Source organism: Lampris incognitus, chromosome 8, assembly GCF_029633865.1.
Source record: "Lampris incognitus isolate fLamInc1 chromosome 8, fLamInc1.hap2, whole genome shotgun sequence".
Classification (NCBI taxonomy): Eukaryota; Metazoa; Chordata; class Actinopteri; order Lampriformes; family Lampridae; genus Lampris; species Lampris incognitus.
In genome coordinates this window covers 61,839,020-61,855,007 of record NC_079218.1, presented here as the reverse complement: position 1 = coordinate 61,855,007, position 15,988 = coordinate 61,839,020, and the positions used below count along the sequence as shown (strand labels likewise).

Genomic DNA, 15,988 nt, shown 5'->3' with positions numbered 1-15,988 from the left:
TGATAGAACCTGATAATGATATAACAGATAGAAACTGATATAATGATAGAGCTGATAGAAACTGATAGTGATAGAACACTGATAGAAACTGATGGAGTGATAGAACACTGGTAGAAAGTGATAGTGATAGAACACTGATAGAAACTGATAGAGTGATAGAACTGATAGAAACTAATAATGATATAACAGATAGAAACTGATAGAGTGATAGAACTGATAGTAACTGATATTGGTAGAACTGATAGAAACTGATAGTGATAGAACACAGATAGAAACTGATAGAGCGCTAAAACTGATAGAAACTGATAGTGAAAGAACACTTATAGTATCTGGTAGAATGATAGAACACCGGTGGAAACTGATAGTGATAGAACACAGATAGAAACTGATAGAGTGCTAAAACTGATAGAAACTGATAGTGATAGAACACTTATAGTATCTGGTAGAATGATAGAACACCGGTGGAAACTGATAGTGATAGAACACAGATAGAAACTGATAGAGTGCTAAAACTGATAGAAACTGATAGTGATAGAACACAAATATAAAGTGATAGAGTGATGGAACTCATAGAAACTGATAGTGATAGAAAACTGATAGAGTGATAGAAAACTGATAGAGTGATAGAACACTGATAGAAACTAATAGAGTGATAGAACTGGTAGAAACTGATAGTGATAGAACATTGATAGAAACTGATCGAGTGATATAACTGATAGAAACTGATAGTGATAGAACACTGCTAGAAACTGATAGAGTGATAGAACTGATAGAAACTGATAGTGATAGAACACTGATAGAAACTGATAGTGACAGAACACTGCTAGAAACTGATAGAGTGATGGAACTGATAGAAACTGTTATTGATATAACACTGATAGAAACCGATAGTGTGATAGAACACTGATAGAAACTGATAGAGTGATAGAACAATGATAAAAACTGATGGTGTGATAGAACACTTGCAGAAACTGATAGTGATAGAACAATGGTAGAAACTGATAGAGTGATAGAACTGGTAGAAACTGATAGTGATAGAACATTGATAGAAACTCATGGAGTGATAGAACACTTGCAGAAACTAATAGTGATAGAACAATGGTAGAAACTGATAGTGTGATAGAACACTGATAGAAACTGATAGTGATAGAACTGGTAGAATCTGAGAGTGATAGAATACTGATAGAAACTGACAGTGTGATAGAACTGAATGAAACTGATAGTGGTAGAACAGAGTAGAAACTGATAGAGTGATAGAACCGATAGAAACTGGTATTGATAGAACACTGATAGAAAATTGGTAGAAGCTGATAGTGATAGAAAACTGATAGAGTGATAGAACTGATAGTGATAGAACACTGATAGAAACTGATGGAGTGATAGAACACTGGTAGAAACTGATAGTGATAGAACACTGGTAGAAACTGATAGTGTGATACAACACTGATAGAAACTGATAGTGATAGAACACTGATAGAAACTGATAGAGTGATAGAACTGATAGTAACTGATATTGGTAGAATTAATAGAAACTGATAGTGAAAGAAAACATAGTAACGGATAGAATGATAGAACACTGGTAGAAACTGATAGTGATAGAACACAGATAGAAACTGATAGAGCGCTAAAACTGATAGAAACTGATAGTGAAAGAACACTTATAGTAACTGATAGAATGATAGAACACTGGTAGAAACTGATAGTGATAGAACACAGATAGAAACTCATAGAGTGATAGAACTCATAGAAAATGATAGTGATAGAACTGTCACGTATCTGGAAAAACCCAAAAGCAGACAGGACAACCAGGTAAGGGAAGAAATCAAGTCTTTATTGAAGTGGCCGATCCCAGGGGTAGAGCAGGAGTTGGCTCAGTGGCAGGTAGACTGGCAGGGTGACGTCCTTTAGGCAACAAACCATGAATGGCAATGTTCCAGCGAAGACTGGTCCACAGTGGAGGCTTCTTAAGGGTGAGGGCGATTGCTTGATGGCCAGCAGGTGTGCCGGGGTGAAGGAGGGGTGAGAAGGTGTCAAGGGAGAGGGGGTGATTGCTTGATGGCCGGCAGGTGTGCCGGGGTGAAGGAGGGGTGAGCAGGTGTCAAGGGAGAGGGGGTGATTGCTTGGTGGCCAGCAGGTGTGCCAGGGTGAAGGAGAGGTGAGCAGGTGTCAAGGGCGAGGGGCTGTGACAGTACCCCTCCCCCTCTGAGGGGCGCCACCGGGCGACCCACCAGGCCCATCAGGGTGCGTCCTGTGGGACCCAACACCTCTCCTCCGGGCCATATCCCCCCCAGTCAACGAGATACTGCAGGCCGCAACGAGACTCCAGGAGACGACGAACAGTGTAAGCAGGATTATCGTTGATCATACAATGAGGTGGGGGCGAGGGGGCCGGAGGAACTAGAGGGCTGGTAGAGACAGGTTTGAGGCAGGACACATGGAAGGAAGGATGAACCCGGAGAGTGCGGGGCAGCTTCAGACGGACCACAGAGGGGTTAATGACTTTGACAATGGAAAAGGGACCAATATACCTGGGGGACAATTTTTTAGTGTCCGATTTCAAGGGTAGGTCCTTGGTAGAGAGCCATACCTGGTCATCGGGGGAGTAGTCCGGAGCAGGGGTGCGATGACGATCTGCCAAGCGCTGGTAACGGCCGGAGGCCCCGAGCAGTGCAGCACGGGCACCGACGGACATGGGCCTGGACAGACGGAACCGGAATGTCTACCTCCTGAGAAGGAAAAAGGGGAGGCTGATAGCCGTAAAGGCATTGAAAAGGGGACAACCCAGTAGCAGACGATGGCAAGGTGTTATGGGCATATTCTACCCAGGGAAGTTGTGAGGACCAAGAGGATGGGTTGGCAGACACCAGACAGTGGAGAACAGTCTCCAATACCTGGTTGGCCCTCTCGGCCTGGCCGTTGGTCTGAGGATGGAACCCCGATGACAGGCTGACGGTGGCACCGATGGCAGAGCAGAAAGCCTTCCAGACAGCAGAAGTGAACTGGGGACCACGGTCAGACACTATATCACGGGGAAGACCGTGGACCCGGAAAACCTCCCTGACCAGCAGATCCGCAGTCTGTTGGGCCGAAGGCAGTTTAGACAAGGGCAAAAAATGAACAAATTTACTGAAGCGATCAACAACAGTCAGTACAACGGTGTTACCGTCGGAGGCGGGCAGACCAGAGACGAAATCCAAGGACAGATTCGACCAGGGACGGTGTGGAACAGGCAGGGGGCGCAGCAGACCGGCACTGGCCCGAGTGGAGGGCTTATTCTGGGCACAAACGGGACAGGCAGAAACAAAAGACCCAGTATCCTCCATCATGGAAGGCCACCAGAACCGCCTACGGAGGAAGGCTAGGGTACGGGTTACTCCAGGATGGCAGGTAAGTTTGCAACTGCAACACAACACACTACATTTAACAGCATCTGGAACAAACAAGCGCCCAAGGGGGACCGTTACCTGGGTCGGGCTAAGTCCGTTGTGCTGCCATGACCTCCCTTTCAATGTTCCAGGTGACAGCCGCAGCTGCAACCACACAGGTAGAGGGAACGATGGTGTCAGGTTGGCGCTTGGGCTCAGACTCCTTCCCATGCACACGAGACAGAGCATCGGGCTTGGCATTCCTGGAGCCAGGTCTGTAAGTCAAAGAAAAATTAAAACGACCAAAAAAGAGCGCCCACCTGGCTTGGCGCAGGTTGAGTCGCTTTGCTGACTGGATGTATTCCAGGTTCTTATGGTCAGTCCACACTATAAAAGGAAGCTCAGACCCCTCCAGAAAATGTCGCCATTCCTCCAGTGCCAATTTCACTGCCAGGAGCTCACGATTCCCCACATCGTAGTTCGTTTAAGCTGGGGAGAGACGGTGAGACAGGAAGGCACAGGGGTGTGTCTTGCCATCCTCACTGGATCACTGAGAAAGGACCGCCCCCACCCCAATCTCAGAGGCGTCCACTTCTACAACGAACTGCTTGTTTGGGTCTGGCTGTATGAGGATAGGAGCTGTGGTGCAGCGATGCTTGAGGGCTTGGAAAGCTGCCTCTGCTACAGGGGTCCACAGGAACTGTCTGGAGGTGGAGGTAAGGGCGGTTAGTGGGGCCGCAACACGGCTGAAATTGCGGATGAACCGTCTGTAGAAGTTGGCAAAACCGAGGAACCTCTGAAGCTGCTTACGGCTAGTCGGGCTTGGCCACTCAAGAACCACTCTGACCTTGGTGGGGTCCATTCTCACCTGCCCATTGGCCACGATGTAGCCCAGGAAGGTGACTGAAGGAGCATGGAATTCGCACTTCTCTGCTTTTACAAAAAGGCGGTTCTCTAGAAGCCATTGAAGGACTTGGCGGACGTGCAGGACATGCTCTGACAGGTCTCTGGAAAAAATCAGGTTATCATCCAGGTAAACAAAAACGAAACGATCCAACATGTCACGTAGGATGTCATTGACCAGACTCTGGAAGACAGCTGGGGCATTAGTGAGACCAAACGGCATCACCAGATATTCAAAATGCCCCAGGGGGGTGTTGAAGGCAGTTTTCCATTCATCTCCATCTCGAACCCAGACCAGGTGGTAAGCATTGCGGAGGTCTATTTTAGTGAACACTCTGGCTCCCTGGAGAGAATCAAAAGCAGAAGTCATGAGGGGCAGAGGATACTTATTCTTAACCATGATGTTATTGAAGCCTCTATAGTCAATACACGGCCGGAGGGTCTTGTCCTTCTTGGCCACAAAAAAGAACCCCGCACCAAGGGGTGACGATGAAGGGCGAATAAGACCAGCAGCCAAGGAGTCCTTGATGTACCTCTCCATGGACTCCCGCTCAGGCTTGGAGAGGCTATATAGACGGCTGCTGGGGAGGGGAGCGCCTGGCAGCAGGTCAATAGCGCAATCATAGGGGTGATGAGGAGGCAGGGAGAGAGCTTGCTGTTTGTTGAACACGGCTTGGAGGTCATAGTACTCTTGAGGCACCAGTGACAGGTCAGAGGTCTCAGGGCTTGACACCTGACAGGGGACAGACAGGCAGGGCAGACTGGAGGCATATGGCATGACAGACGGGACTCCAACTTGAAATTCTGGCCGATGACCAATCAATATGGGGACTATGCTTAACCAGCCAGGGATGACCAAGTATAATGGGAACAAATGGAGAATTGATAACAAAAAAACTTAACTCCTCTTGATTGTTTCCCGACAACAGGAGGCGCACAGGCTCGGTCTTCGAGGTTATCCGGGCCAGGAGACGTCCATCCAGGGCATTAGCTTCAAGAGGCTGGTCCAGACTCACAGTGGCAAGACCTAACTGCTTCACAACACTTACATCCAAAAAGCTTTCATCAGCTCCAGAGTCAATTAAAGCCAAAAGTTTAGTGGACTGACCTTTAAAACTGATGGTAGCTTGCAACTGGGTACGTGGACGAGGAGACAGAGGGCAGACAGTTGGGCTCGCGAGGATGCGGCGTTGACGCTTCTCCGGGTTGAGCCGGAAGCGGCCGAGTTGCATCGGCTCCGAAGTTGGGGAAAAATCACACCTCGGGCTTTCTCGGAGGACGTCAGCCTCAGTCGAGCGAGCTCGGCCCCCAGAGTTTGGAGGTGTGGCCCGTGGAAAGTTGTTGTGACCAGGAAAGCGGCGCGTCCTCTCTCTCCTCCGCTCTCGAAGACGGTTGTCCACACGAATGGCCAGGGTAACCAATTCCTCCAACCCTCCAGGCTCGGGATAGGAAACCAATTCGTCCTTTATGGATTCGCTTAGACCGTTGGAAAACCCGGCCTGGAGGGACTCGTTGTTCCATCCGCTCTCCGCTGATAGTGTACGGAACTCAACTGAGTAGTCAGCGATGCTTCGGGAACCCTGGTGGAGAGAAATCAGTCTTTTTGAAGCATCCTTTCCCCGCACGGGATGATCAAAAACCTGGCGAAAAGCAGTGGTGAACTCAGTGTAGGATGAGGAAGTGGGGGCCCGCATCTCCCACACCGCTGTAGCCCAATCCAGAGCACTTCCCCGGAGAAGACCCATGATGTAAGCGACTTTGGCTCCATCCGTGGAATATAACTGGGGCTGCTGGTTAAACACAATCTCACACTGCATCAAAAAAGGGCGACAAAGTCCAAAATCTCCATCATACTTATCAGGCGGGGCAACCCATGGTTCCTTAGCCGAAGTTGATGGCGCTGAGGGCAGCGGAGCTGGAGGAGCGGGTCCTGGGCTAGCGGAGGCACTAAGTTGGGTCTAGATTGTGGAGATCTTTGAGCTGAGCTCACGGAGGGTGTCAGCCATCCCCTGTAGCACCTGGCTGTGCTAGCCAAGGACCGATTCCTGGTTGGCTACAGCCTGGCAGACCATGGTCAGGTCTGTGGTGGAACGGTCTGCTGGGTCCATAGTGGCTGGAACGTTCTGTCCCGTATCTGGAAAAACCCAAAAGCAGACGGGACAACCAAGTGTGAAGTGGCCGATCCCAGGGGTAGAGCAGGAGTTGGCTCAGTAGCAGGTAGACTGGCAGGCTGAAGTCCTTTAGGCAACAAACCATGAATGGCAATGTTCCAGCGAAGACTGGTCCACAGTGGAGGCTTCTTAAGGGTTAGGGCGATTGCTTGATGGCCAGCAGGTGTGCTGGGGTGAAGGAGGGGTGAGCAGGTGTCAAGGGAGAGGGGGTGATTGCTTGATGGCCAGCAGGTGTGCCGGGGTGAAGGCGGGGTGAGCAGGTGTCAAAGGCGAGGGGGTAATTGCTTGATGGCCGGCAGGTGTGCCAGGGTGAACGAGAGGTGAGCAGGTGTCAAGGGCGAGGGGGTAATTGCTTGATGGCCAGCAGGCGTGCTGGGGTGAAGGAGGGGTGAGCAGGTGTCAAGGGAGAGGGGGTGATTGCTTGATGGCCAGCAGGTGTGCCAGGGTGAAGGAGAGGTGAGCAGGTGTCAAGGGCGAGGGGCTGTGACAAGAACACTGGTAGAAACTGATAGTGATAGAACACTGGTAGAAACTGATAGTGATAGAACACTGGTAGAAACTGATAGTATGATAGAACACTGATAGAAACCGATAGTGATAGAACACTGATAAAATCTGATAGAGTGATAGAACACTGGTAGAAACTGATAGTGATAAAACACTGATAGTGATTGACCACTGATAGAAACTGATAGACTGATAGAGTGATAGAGCTGATAGAAACCGATAGTGATAGAACACTGATAGAAACTGATAGAACACTGATAGAAACTGATAGTGATAGAACACTGATAGAACTGATAGAGTGATAGAACTGATGGGGACAGAACACTTATAGAAACTGATGGTGATAGAATGCTGATAGAAACTGACAGTGTGATAGATCTGAAAGAAACTGATAGAGTGATCGAACACTGCTAGAAACTGGTAGACTGATAGAGTGATAGAACTGATAGAAACCGATAGTGATAGAACACTGATAGAAACTGATAGAACACTGATAGAAACTGATAGTGATAGAACACTGATAGAACTGATAGAGTGATAGAACTGATGGGGACAGAACACTTATAGAAACTGATGGAGTGTTAGAACACTGGTAGAAACTGATAGTGATATAACACTGATAGAAACTGATAGTGATAGAACAGATAGAAACTGATAGTGATAGAACACAGATAGAAAGTGATAGAGTGATAGAACTGATAGAAACTGATAGTGATAGAACACTGATAGAAACTGATTGTGATAGAACACTGATAGAAACTCATAGTGATAGAATACTGATAGAAACTGACAGTGTGATAGATCTGAAAGAAACTGATAGGGTGATCGAACACTGCTAGAAACTGATAGTGTGATAGAACTGATAGAAACTGATAGTGAAAGAACACTTACAGCAACTGATAGAATGATAGAACACTGGTAGAAACCGATAGTGATAGAACACTGATAGAAACTGATAGTGATAAAACGCTGATAGTGATAGAACACTGATAGAAACTGATAGACTGATAGAGTGATAGAACTGATAGAAACTGATAGTGATAGAACTGATAGAAACTGGTAGTGATAGAACACTGATAGAAACTGATAGAGTGATAGAACACTGATAGAAACTGATAGTGATAGAACACTGATAGAAACTGATAGAGTGATAGAACTGATAGAAACTGATAGTGATAGAACACTGATAGAAACTGATAGAGTGATAGAACACTGATAAAAACTGATAGTGATAAAACACTGATAGTGATTGACCACTGATAGAAACATTTAGACTGATAGAAACTGATAGTGATAGAACACTGATAGAAACTGATAAGAGTGATAGAACACTGATAGAAACTGATTGTGATAGAACACTGATAGAAACTGATAGTGTGATAGAACACTGATAAAAACTGATAGTGATAAAACACTGATAGTGATTGACCACTGATAGAAACTGATAGAAACTGGTAGTGATAGAACACTGATAGAAACTGATAGTGATAGAACACTGATAGAAACTGATAGAGTGATAGAACTGATAGAAACTGATAGTGATAGAACACTGTTAGAAACTGATAGAGTGATAGAACTGATAGAAACTGATATTGATAGAACACTGATAGAAACTGATAAAAACTGATAGTGATAAAACACCGATAGTGAAAGAACACTGATAGAAACTGATAGAACTGATAGAAACTGATAGTGATAGAAACTGATAGAGTGATAGAACTGATAGAAACTGATAGAAACTGATAGAGTGATAGAACTGATAGTGACAGAACACTTATCGAAACTGATGGAGTGTTAGAACACTAGTAGAAATTGATAGTGATATAACACTGATAGAAACTGATAGTGATAGAACACAGTTAGAATCTGATAGTGATAGAACTGATAGAAACTAATAGTGATAGAACACTGATAGAAACTGATGGTGATAGAATACTGATAGAAACTGACAGTGTGATAGATCTGAAAGTAACTGATAGAGTTATCGAACACCGCTAGAAACTGATAGTGTGATAGAACTGATAGAAACTGATAGTTATAGAACACTGATATAAAGTGATAGAGTGATAGAAACTGATAGAAACTGATAGAGTGATAGAACTGATAGAAACTGATAGAGTGATGGAACACTGATAGAAACTGATAGAGTGATAGAACACTGATAGAAACTGATAGAGTGATAGAACACTGATGAGCCCTGAGTGTTGAAGTTGCCCACAAGCAACTGAGGCAACTTTTTTGAGATCTTATGATACCTTTATGATTTGTGATGCCTTTTGTTAGGGTTAATACTCCTGCCTATGCCCCTGAGCAAGACAATAGACAAAAGAAGTGGAGTTGGTTCCTGTGTGCTGCATGTGCCCACTGCTGCTATACAATAGGATGGGTGACACGCAGAGAACAAGTTCGTTGTAAGAATACAATATGAAATAAAGTGGCTTTAATGTTCATTATTTCTTCTTTGTTTCAGTGGATGTTCTGGAAGCCATGAGGCAGCAGGTTCACACGTTTCAAGTCCATTACATTGGAAATCTGCCAGTGTCCAGAGCCATGGGTATGCCACAAATACCTCTTCAATCCTATACATAAGTCTACATATACACCAGTAGCAACACCTGTCTCCTCACCTGTATAACACACTTGTATGTACCTGTACATTAATCTATATGTACACTGCATCTTCAGCTGTATACATAAAGCTGTTTATACCTGTACAGTACATACACGGCTTCTGTCAAACCTGTGCATAAAGCTGTATATTCACCTGTGTATACCCAAAAATACATCTATATTTGGACTTCTGACCTTTGGCACAGTACGATGTTCAGATGTCCAAATAAGGCCAAAAATCAGTGCTCATATGCTATGACAAGTCATTAGCCCCAGGGCAGTGCAGGGGACAGTACAGGTCAGGGTGGCATCCTGCACACCTCTTTACTGCTGGATGTTATCATAACTACAGATCTTTTTGTCCCGGTCCCTAAAACCTTTTAAAAACTTGGGGGCTCTTCACTTAGCAACTTGAGCAATAATGGCATGCTTCTAGATGACTGGTTTACTTGTTGCCAAAGAGAGTTTAAAAAATAAAGATCTACAATACTGCTTGGCTACTTCACACAAGTCGTATGCAATCAGTGAGCCTGGACAAATGTACAACCGTGTTATTATCAAGATTAAATACTTGACTAGGCTGTCTGAACCCTCAACTCACTTTCTTGCCTTATAAAGCCTACTTTTTAAAACGTCGACTAAAATTCATTTAAATTATCAGCTGGCATTTTATTGGCGTTCAAACTATCAACATGAGGTCTATTCCTTTGTTTCATACCAGCCTTCACACAGTCAGACAGCTTTTAAAGCAGGGGTCGGCAACCTATGGCTCATATGCCCACGGTGGTACACAAGCCCATTAACATGGGCAGGTGGAGCAATTCTGTTGTGTTCAGTAATCTAGTTTCCCTATATTACATTGAGTTCTATACTGCCAACCGCTAGAGGGCGCTGTATTCTTAGGTCACTAGTAACAGTAGGTTAGGTTGACTCTTTGAATGTTGTTGTTAGTTGCTGCTGAGAACCTGTCGGCGCATGTTGGAAGCTAACGGTCTGCCTTGCAATTCTTTTAGTAAAGTTATTAAGCAATACGTCGTGTGGTGATTCTACCAAAGAATATAACAAATTGGCGACGAGACGGACCTGCATACTTTAAAACGGACAAGATGGCCAATTCACCGTTTCCAGACCTTTTTTTGCCGTGCCCGGGAGAACCGGCGATACTTTTCAACACGTGGTGAAGATCTTCGAGAATTACCTTCTGGTGATCAATGCAAGTGGAAACGCGTGGCCCGAGGCAAGGAAAAGAGCACTACTTCTGCATTGTTTGGGCTCGGAGGGACAGCGGATCTTCCATACATTGCCGGACACAGGTCAGGATTTAGCATCCGCCATTACGGCATTACAGGGCCATTTTACGCCGACGGTGAACATAGTTGTGGGGCGGCATGCTTTCAGAAAAAGAGTGCAGGGAGCACAAGAATCCATAATGCAATACATTGCTGCATTAAGAGAACTGGCTGCAACGTGTGAATTTCCAAACATTGATGACATGATTCGAGATCAGCTCGTGGAGCATGTAGCTAACCCTCGCATTAGAGAGAGGTTATTGCTAAAGACAAGCCTGACATTAGCCGATGCTCTTACCATAGCTACTCAATGTGAAGCAGCTACCCTACAAGTTAAGTCTATGGCAGGTCAGCAGCAAATACCAGTACAAGTTGTGCAGACCCAGAAAACTGCACGCGGCCAGGGAAAGCCACACAAGGGTGCATATGCTACAGCCTCCTCCGCACGTACCTGGTACCGGTGTGGTTCAGAGAAACACCTTGCTAACTCACAGGAATGTCCAGCTGCAAAAGCAACATGCAGAGGTTGCAATAAAAAAGGACACTTTGCCCGTGTGTGTAAGCAGTCTCAGCAGACCCATTCAGTGAAGGAGGTTGAAACGCCTGAATATACACTCCTGCTTGTGGAAGGAACAGACACCCCTGATAAGATACAGTGTTCAGTGGACATTCAAACAGCGAAAGTGGTGAAGACGGTGAAACTAACGGTGGATACGGGTGCTTCAGTGTCTGTTTTACCTCGATGCATCTACGAGGAGCACTTCAAAGAAGCTCCTCTACAACAATCCTGAGTCCGTCTAGTGACATACTCACGGACCCCTATCAACGTGCTTGGCTGCATGGAAGCGACTGTTCACATGGATGGCATAAAAGGGCCAGCCAGCTTCTATGTAGTGGACTCAGGGACTGCACTTATGGGGGAGAGACCTCATATCCGCTCTCTGCCTGCGCATCGAAGGTAACGCGGTATATCCGCCATCCGCATCACCTCCATCTCTGCCCGCCGCTGCAGTGTCAATGGGATGTCTCACCACCCAGCCAGCCTCACCTGCAACCGTAGGCTGTGTAAAAGGTTTCATGCATAAAGTGACAGTGTCACCGAACGCTGTGCCAGTGCGTCAGAAACTGAGACGCCTTCCTTTCTCCATGCGAGCTGATGTGTCAGCGGAGCTGAATCATCTCCTGTCAGCTGGTGTGATAGAGCGCATCGATGCTTCACCGTGGATCTCACCTATCGTGGTCACACAGAAGAAAACAGAAGGGATTCGAATGTGTGTGGACCTTCGAGAACCCAACAAAGGGATTGTAGTGGATAACTACCCCCTTCCTCACATGGAGGAACTACTCTCTACACTGACAGGTGCTACTGTGTTCTCAACTATTGATTTGGAGAGTGCATATCACCAAGTGCCGCTGCATCCCGAAAGTCGGGATTTAACAGCTTTCATCACACATGATGAGCTGTTTCCGTTCTGCAGAGTTCCCTACAGCCTGGCTTCAGCCCCTTCAGCCTTTCAAAAGTTGATGGAGACAGTGTTGAAGGGTGTGCCTAATGTTCAGAATTACCTGGATGACGTCATCCGCTATGGGCGCACAGCACAGGAGCATGAAACAGCTCTGGAAACTGTTCACAACGGCTGGAAGGAGCAGGCCTGCAGCTGAACGAAAAGAAATGCCACTCCCACCAAGCCAGTCTGAAGTTCCTGGGACACCTGGTGACAGCAAAAGGCATCGAGCCTGACACAGAGCACTTGCAGGCCATTACTCAGGCCCTGGCTCCCAAAGATGCGGGTAGCCTCCGCTCCTTCCTAGGTATGCTCTCGTGGTATGCAAAGTTTATACCCAACTACGCTACAGAGGTAGAGCCTCTCCGTGCCTGTCTGCGACAACAGGGCACATTCGAGTGGACTGAGGAGACTCAGAAATGCTTCCTGAATGTGAAACAGCTGCTGGTGGACAGCCCGGCACTTGCTCTATTCAATCCGGACTTCCCAACCATAATTTCGACTGATGCCTCCGACTACGGACTGGGAGCTGTGTTCACTCAGATGCATCCAGACCACACAGAACGCACAGTGGCGTTTGCGTCGCGTTCACTGACTTCAACAGAGAGGAAATACTCCACTGTAGAGAAAGAGGCTCTTACATGCGTCTGGGCAGTGGAGAAATGGAGGACTATAAGACTTCATAGAAGAAGAAGAAGAAAAAACATGTTCTTACTGTGAATGAAAAACATTGTGGTTATCTGGTAAAAGGTGTAATTAAAAAATACTTCATGTGAGGAGGATATTGTGCTGTTCAAGAGGCTTGGAGTTAATGAGTGCATATCATTCACGAGAAGAGGGGGCCCACATCATGCAGAGCATTGCACCCACAATCAGTTTAGAACTGAGTGAAAAATTGAAGGCAGCTGAATTTTGGAGGCGTGCTCTTTGATGCATCAGAAGACATAACACAAGTGGAACAGGAAATTGTGTACATTGTGTCTGTCTAGCTACGGAGAGTTTACCTCAAAATTCCTTGGATTAATTTGGGTGTGAACTGAGCAGCACAGGACATCGTGAACAGACAGAAGACTTTTCGTTTCAGACTACTTGCACTTTAATTTGTATTTATTTCATTTTTGTTATGATCACATCTATTAATGTTACAAATACATTTGATTGAGCTATCAAGCTTAAGTTTTTTCAAATTCATATGTTTCATGGGTCATTATTTTAATTGTCTATGGGAACTTGTTATGTTAAGGCAGAGACTGGACACAACAGGGTGACCTTCATAGGTGTGCAGACTTGAGCAGGTGAGGTAAAGCATGCACTGGAGCCCAGAGATGGAGGGCATGACAGAAATAATAGTTGACTAATCGACTAATCGAAAAAAATAATCGACAGATTCGTCGACTACCAAAATAATCGTTAGTTGCAGCCCTGCTTAATACAGGAAGCCGTTCTCCCATGGTGAGAATATAAAGGAGGTTTTCCTCAGCAGCTCGCAGGTCATATTTGATGGGTTACCAAACAAAGACATGATCAGACGGGACTGCAGAAATACCCATTTCAGTGAGAACTGTAGAGAGACGTATTACAGACATGGCTGAAACTGTAAGACAACTAGCAAACTCCTGCGCTGAAAGATGTGTCGTATTCAGCGTCGCTCTTGACGAAGGTGTGGATGTAAATGATGTTCTACGTCTAGCGGTGGTTACGACAAACAAGTGTCGCACTATCAGTAAGATTGAATTAATTTTCTTTTGTGCTCCAGTAATTTTCATGCATTTACACAAATAATAAAGTGGGAATCAGTGGAATCAGTTCATCTGGACACAACTAAGGATCCGCCCACTTCCACCGAGTTGACTGATCACTGCCAGCTGTTCCCAGCTTCCGCCTTCATGAGCGGCGGCTTCGTGAGATCGACTTTTATTTTCTCACTATCTCTTTTCTATATTCTGCCCTAATCTCTTCATTTTGTTCTGATTTAGCTATTTTCTGTGCTTCGTTCACTTATCGCTAGATTATCTAGTTTTCTTTCTTATACGGCTCGCGTTTTGTAGGCAGCTTCTCGTTCCTAGTTTGTTACTAGCTTTGATCTTAGCCTAGCTTAGCAGTTAGCTCTATTACATTCGCAGTCAAATCAGCCTCGTTAAAACGATGGTGACTGCTCCGTAGTTACAGACAGGTTGTCTCTACTAGAGAGACGTGTCCGTGAGCTGCTTTCAGCTAGGATTACGTTCAATGTGACGGGCACTCCAAATAGCCTTAGCCCTGGGCCTGACAGCAGACCTGCTATTGTTAGCGCTAGCTCAGTAGCCCCGGGCCTGACAGCAGACCTGCTATTGTTAGCACTAGCTCAGTAGCTCCGGGCCTGACAGCAGACCTGCTATTGTTAGCACTAGCTCAGCTTCGTCAGCAGATGCAGTGGAGTCTGTTTCTGTTTACCGGCGTGGGAAGTCAAGTCAAGTCAAGTCAAGTTTATTTATATAGCACATTTAAAACAACCACAGTTGAACCAAAGTGGTGCACAAGCTTAAAATACAATATAAAATAAGTAACACATATGAATATAAAAATATATGTAAAGAAGACATAGTAAAATAAAGAAATTAAAATGTAAACAATGAAACACAAGAGTAAAAGTATATTTCCACAATAAAATCACGGTGTCCAGCTCAACTTGAATTGAATGCCAGCGAGAAGAGGTAGGTCTTTAACCAAGATTTAAAAGTCTCTAGGGTCTGAGCAGATCTTATGTGTATTGGTAAGTTGTTCCAGAGATCAGGGGCAGAAGCCGCTGCAGAGGTTCTGTCGCCCCTATTCTTAAGCCTGGATCTCGGAACATGTAAGAGCATCTGGTTTGCTGACCTGAGTGCTCTGACTGGTGTATGATGATGAAGTAGCTCAGATAAATAAGAGGGTGTCAGCCCATTTAAAGACTTGAAAACAAGTAATAAAATCTTAAACTGGATCCTACAACAGACAGGAAACCAATGAAGGGAGGCCAGTACAGGCATTATGTGATCACGTCGCTTATTTCCTGTCAGCAGGCGAGCAGCTGCATTTTGTACAAGCTGCAGGCGACGAAGCGACGACTGAGCTACACCAACATACAATGAGTTACAATAATCTAGACTAGAGGTAATAAACGCATAAATTACCCTTTCAAGATCATTTGGAGGGAGATGGGCCTTTACTTTTCCCAGAAGTCATAATTGAAAAAACTTGTTTTGACTACTGAGCTTATTTGTTTGTCAAAGTTAAAAGAGCTGTCAAAAATCACCCCAAGATTCCTAATAGAAGAGTGACTATAGGAAGCTAAAGGGCCAAGAACACTATCATAACCATCCAGCGGATCAGGCTGTCCATATACAATAATTTCAGTCTCATTTTGATTTAGTTTCAGGAAGTTTAACTCCATCCATGTTTTGACATCCCTTAAACAACTCAGCAAAGTCTTATAGAATCTCTGCTGTTTGTTTTTATATGCAGATAGATTTGCAAATCATCATCAAAACAATGAAAAGCTATATTGTGTTTTTTAAAAATGGACCCCAAGGGCAGCATATACAATGAGAAGAGAATGAGGCCCAAAATTGAGCCTTGGGGGACCCCACAGTTAACCAAAGGAGTTGAATCAAGTGCAACTG

General features: G+C 45.4%; 1 protein-coding gene across 1 annotated transcript in view; it reads left to right on the top strand.

Annotated features, from left to right (window-relative positions):
• The window catches only part of LOC130116468 (amyloid-beta A4 precursor protein-binding family B member 3-like), a 142,173-nt gene that overhangs the window by 42,113 nt on the left and 84,072 nt on the right, over positions 1-15,988 (top strand). The window contains exon 4 of the mRNA XM_056284373.1: positions 9,417-9,500. Within this exon, the coding sequence (XP_056140348.1) occupies positions 9,417-9,500 (84 nt within the window). The remainder of the gene's footprint in view (positions 1-9,416; positions 9,501-15,988) is intronic.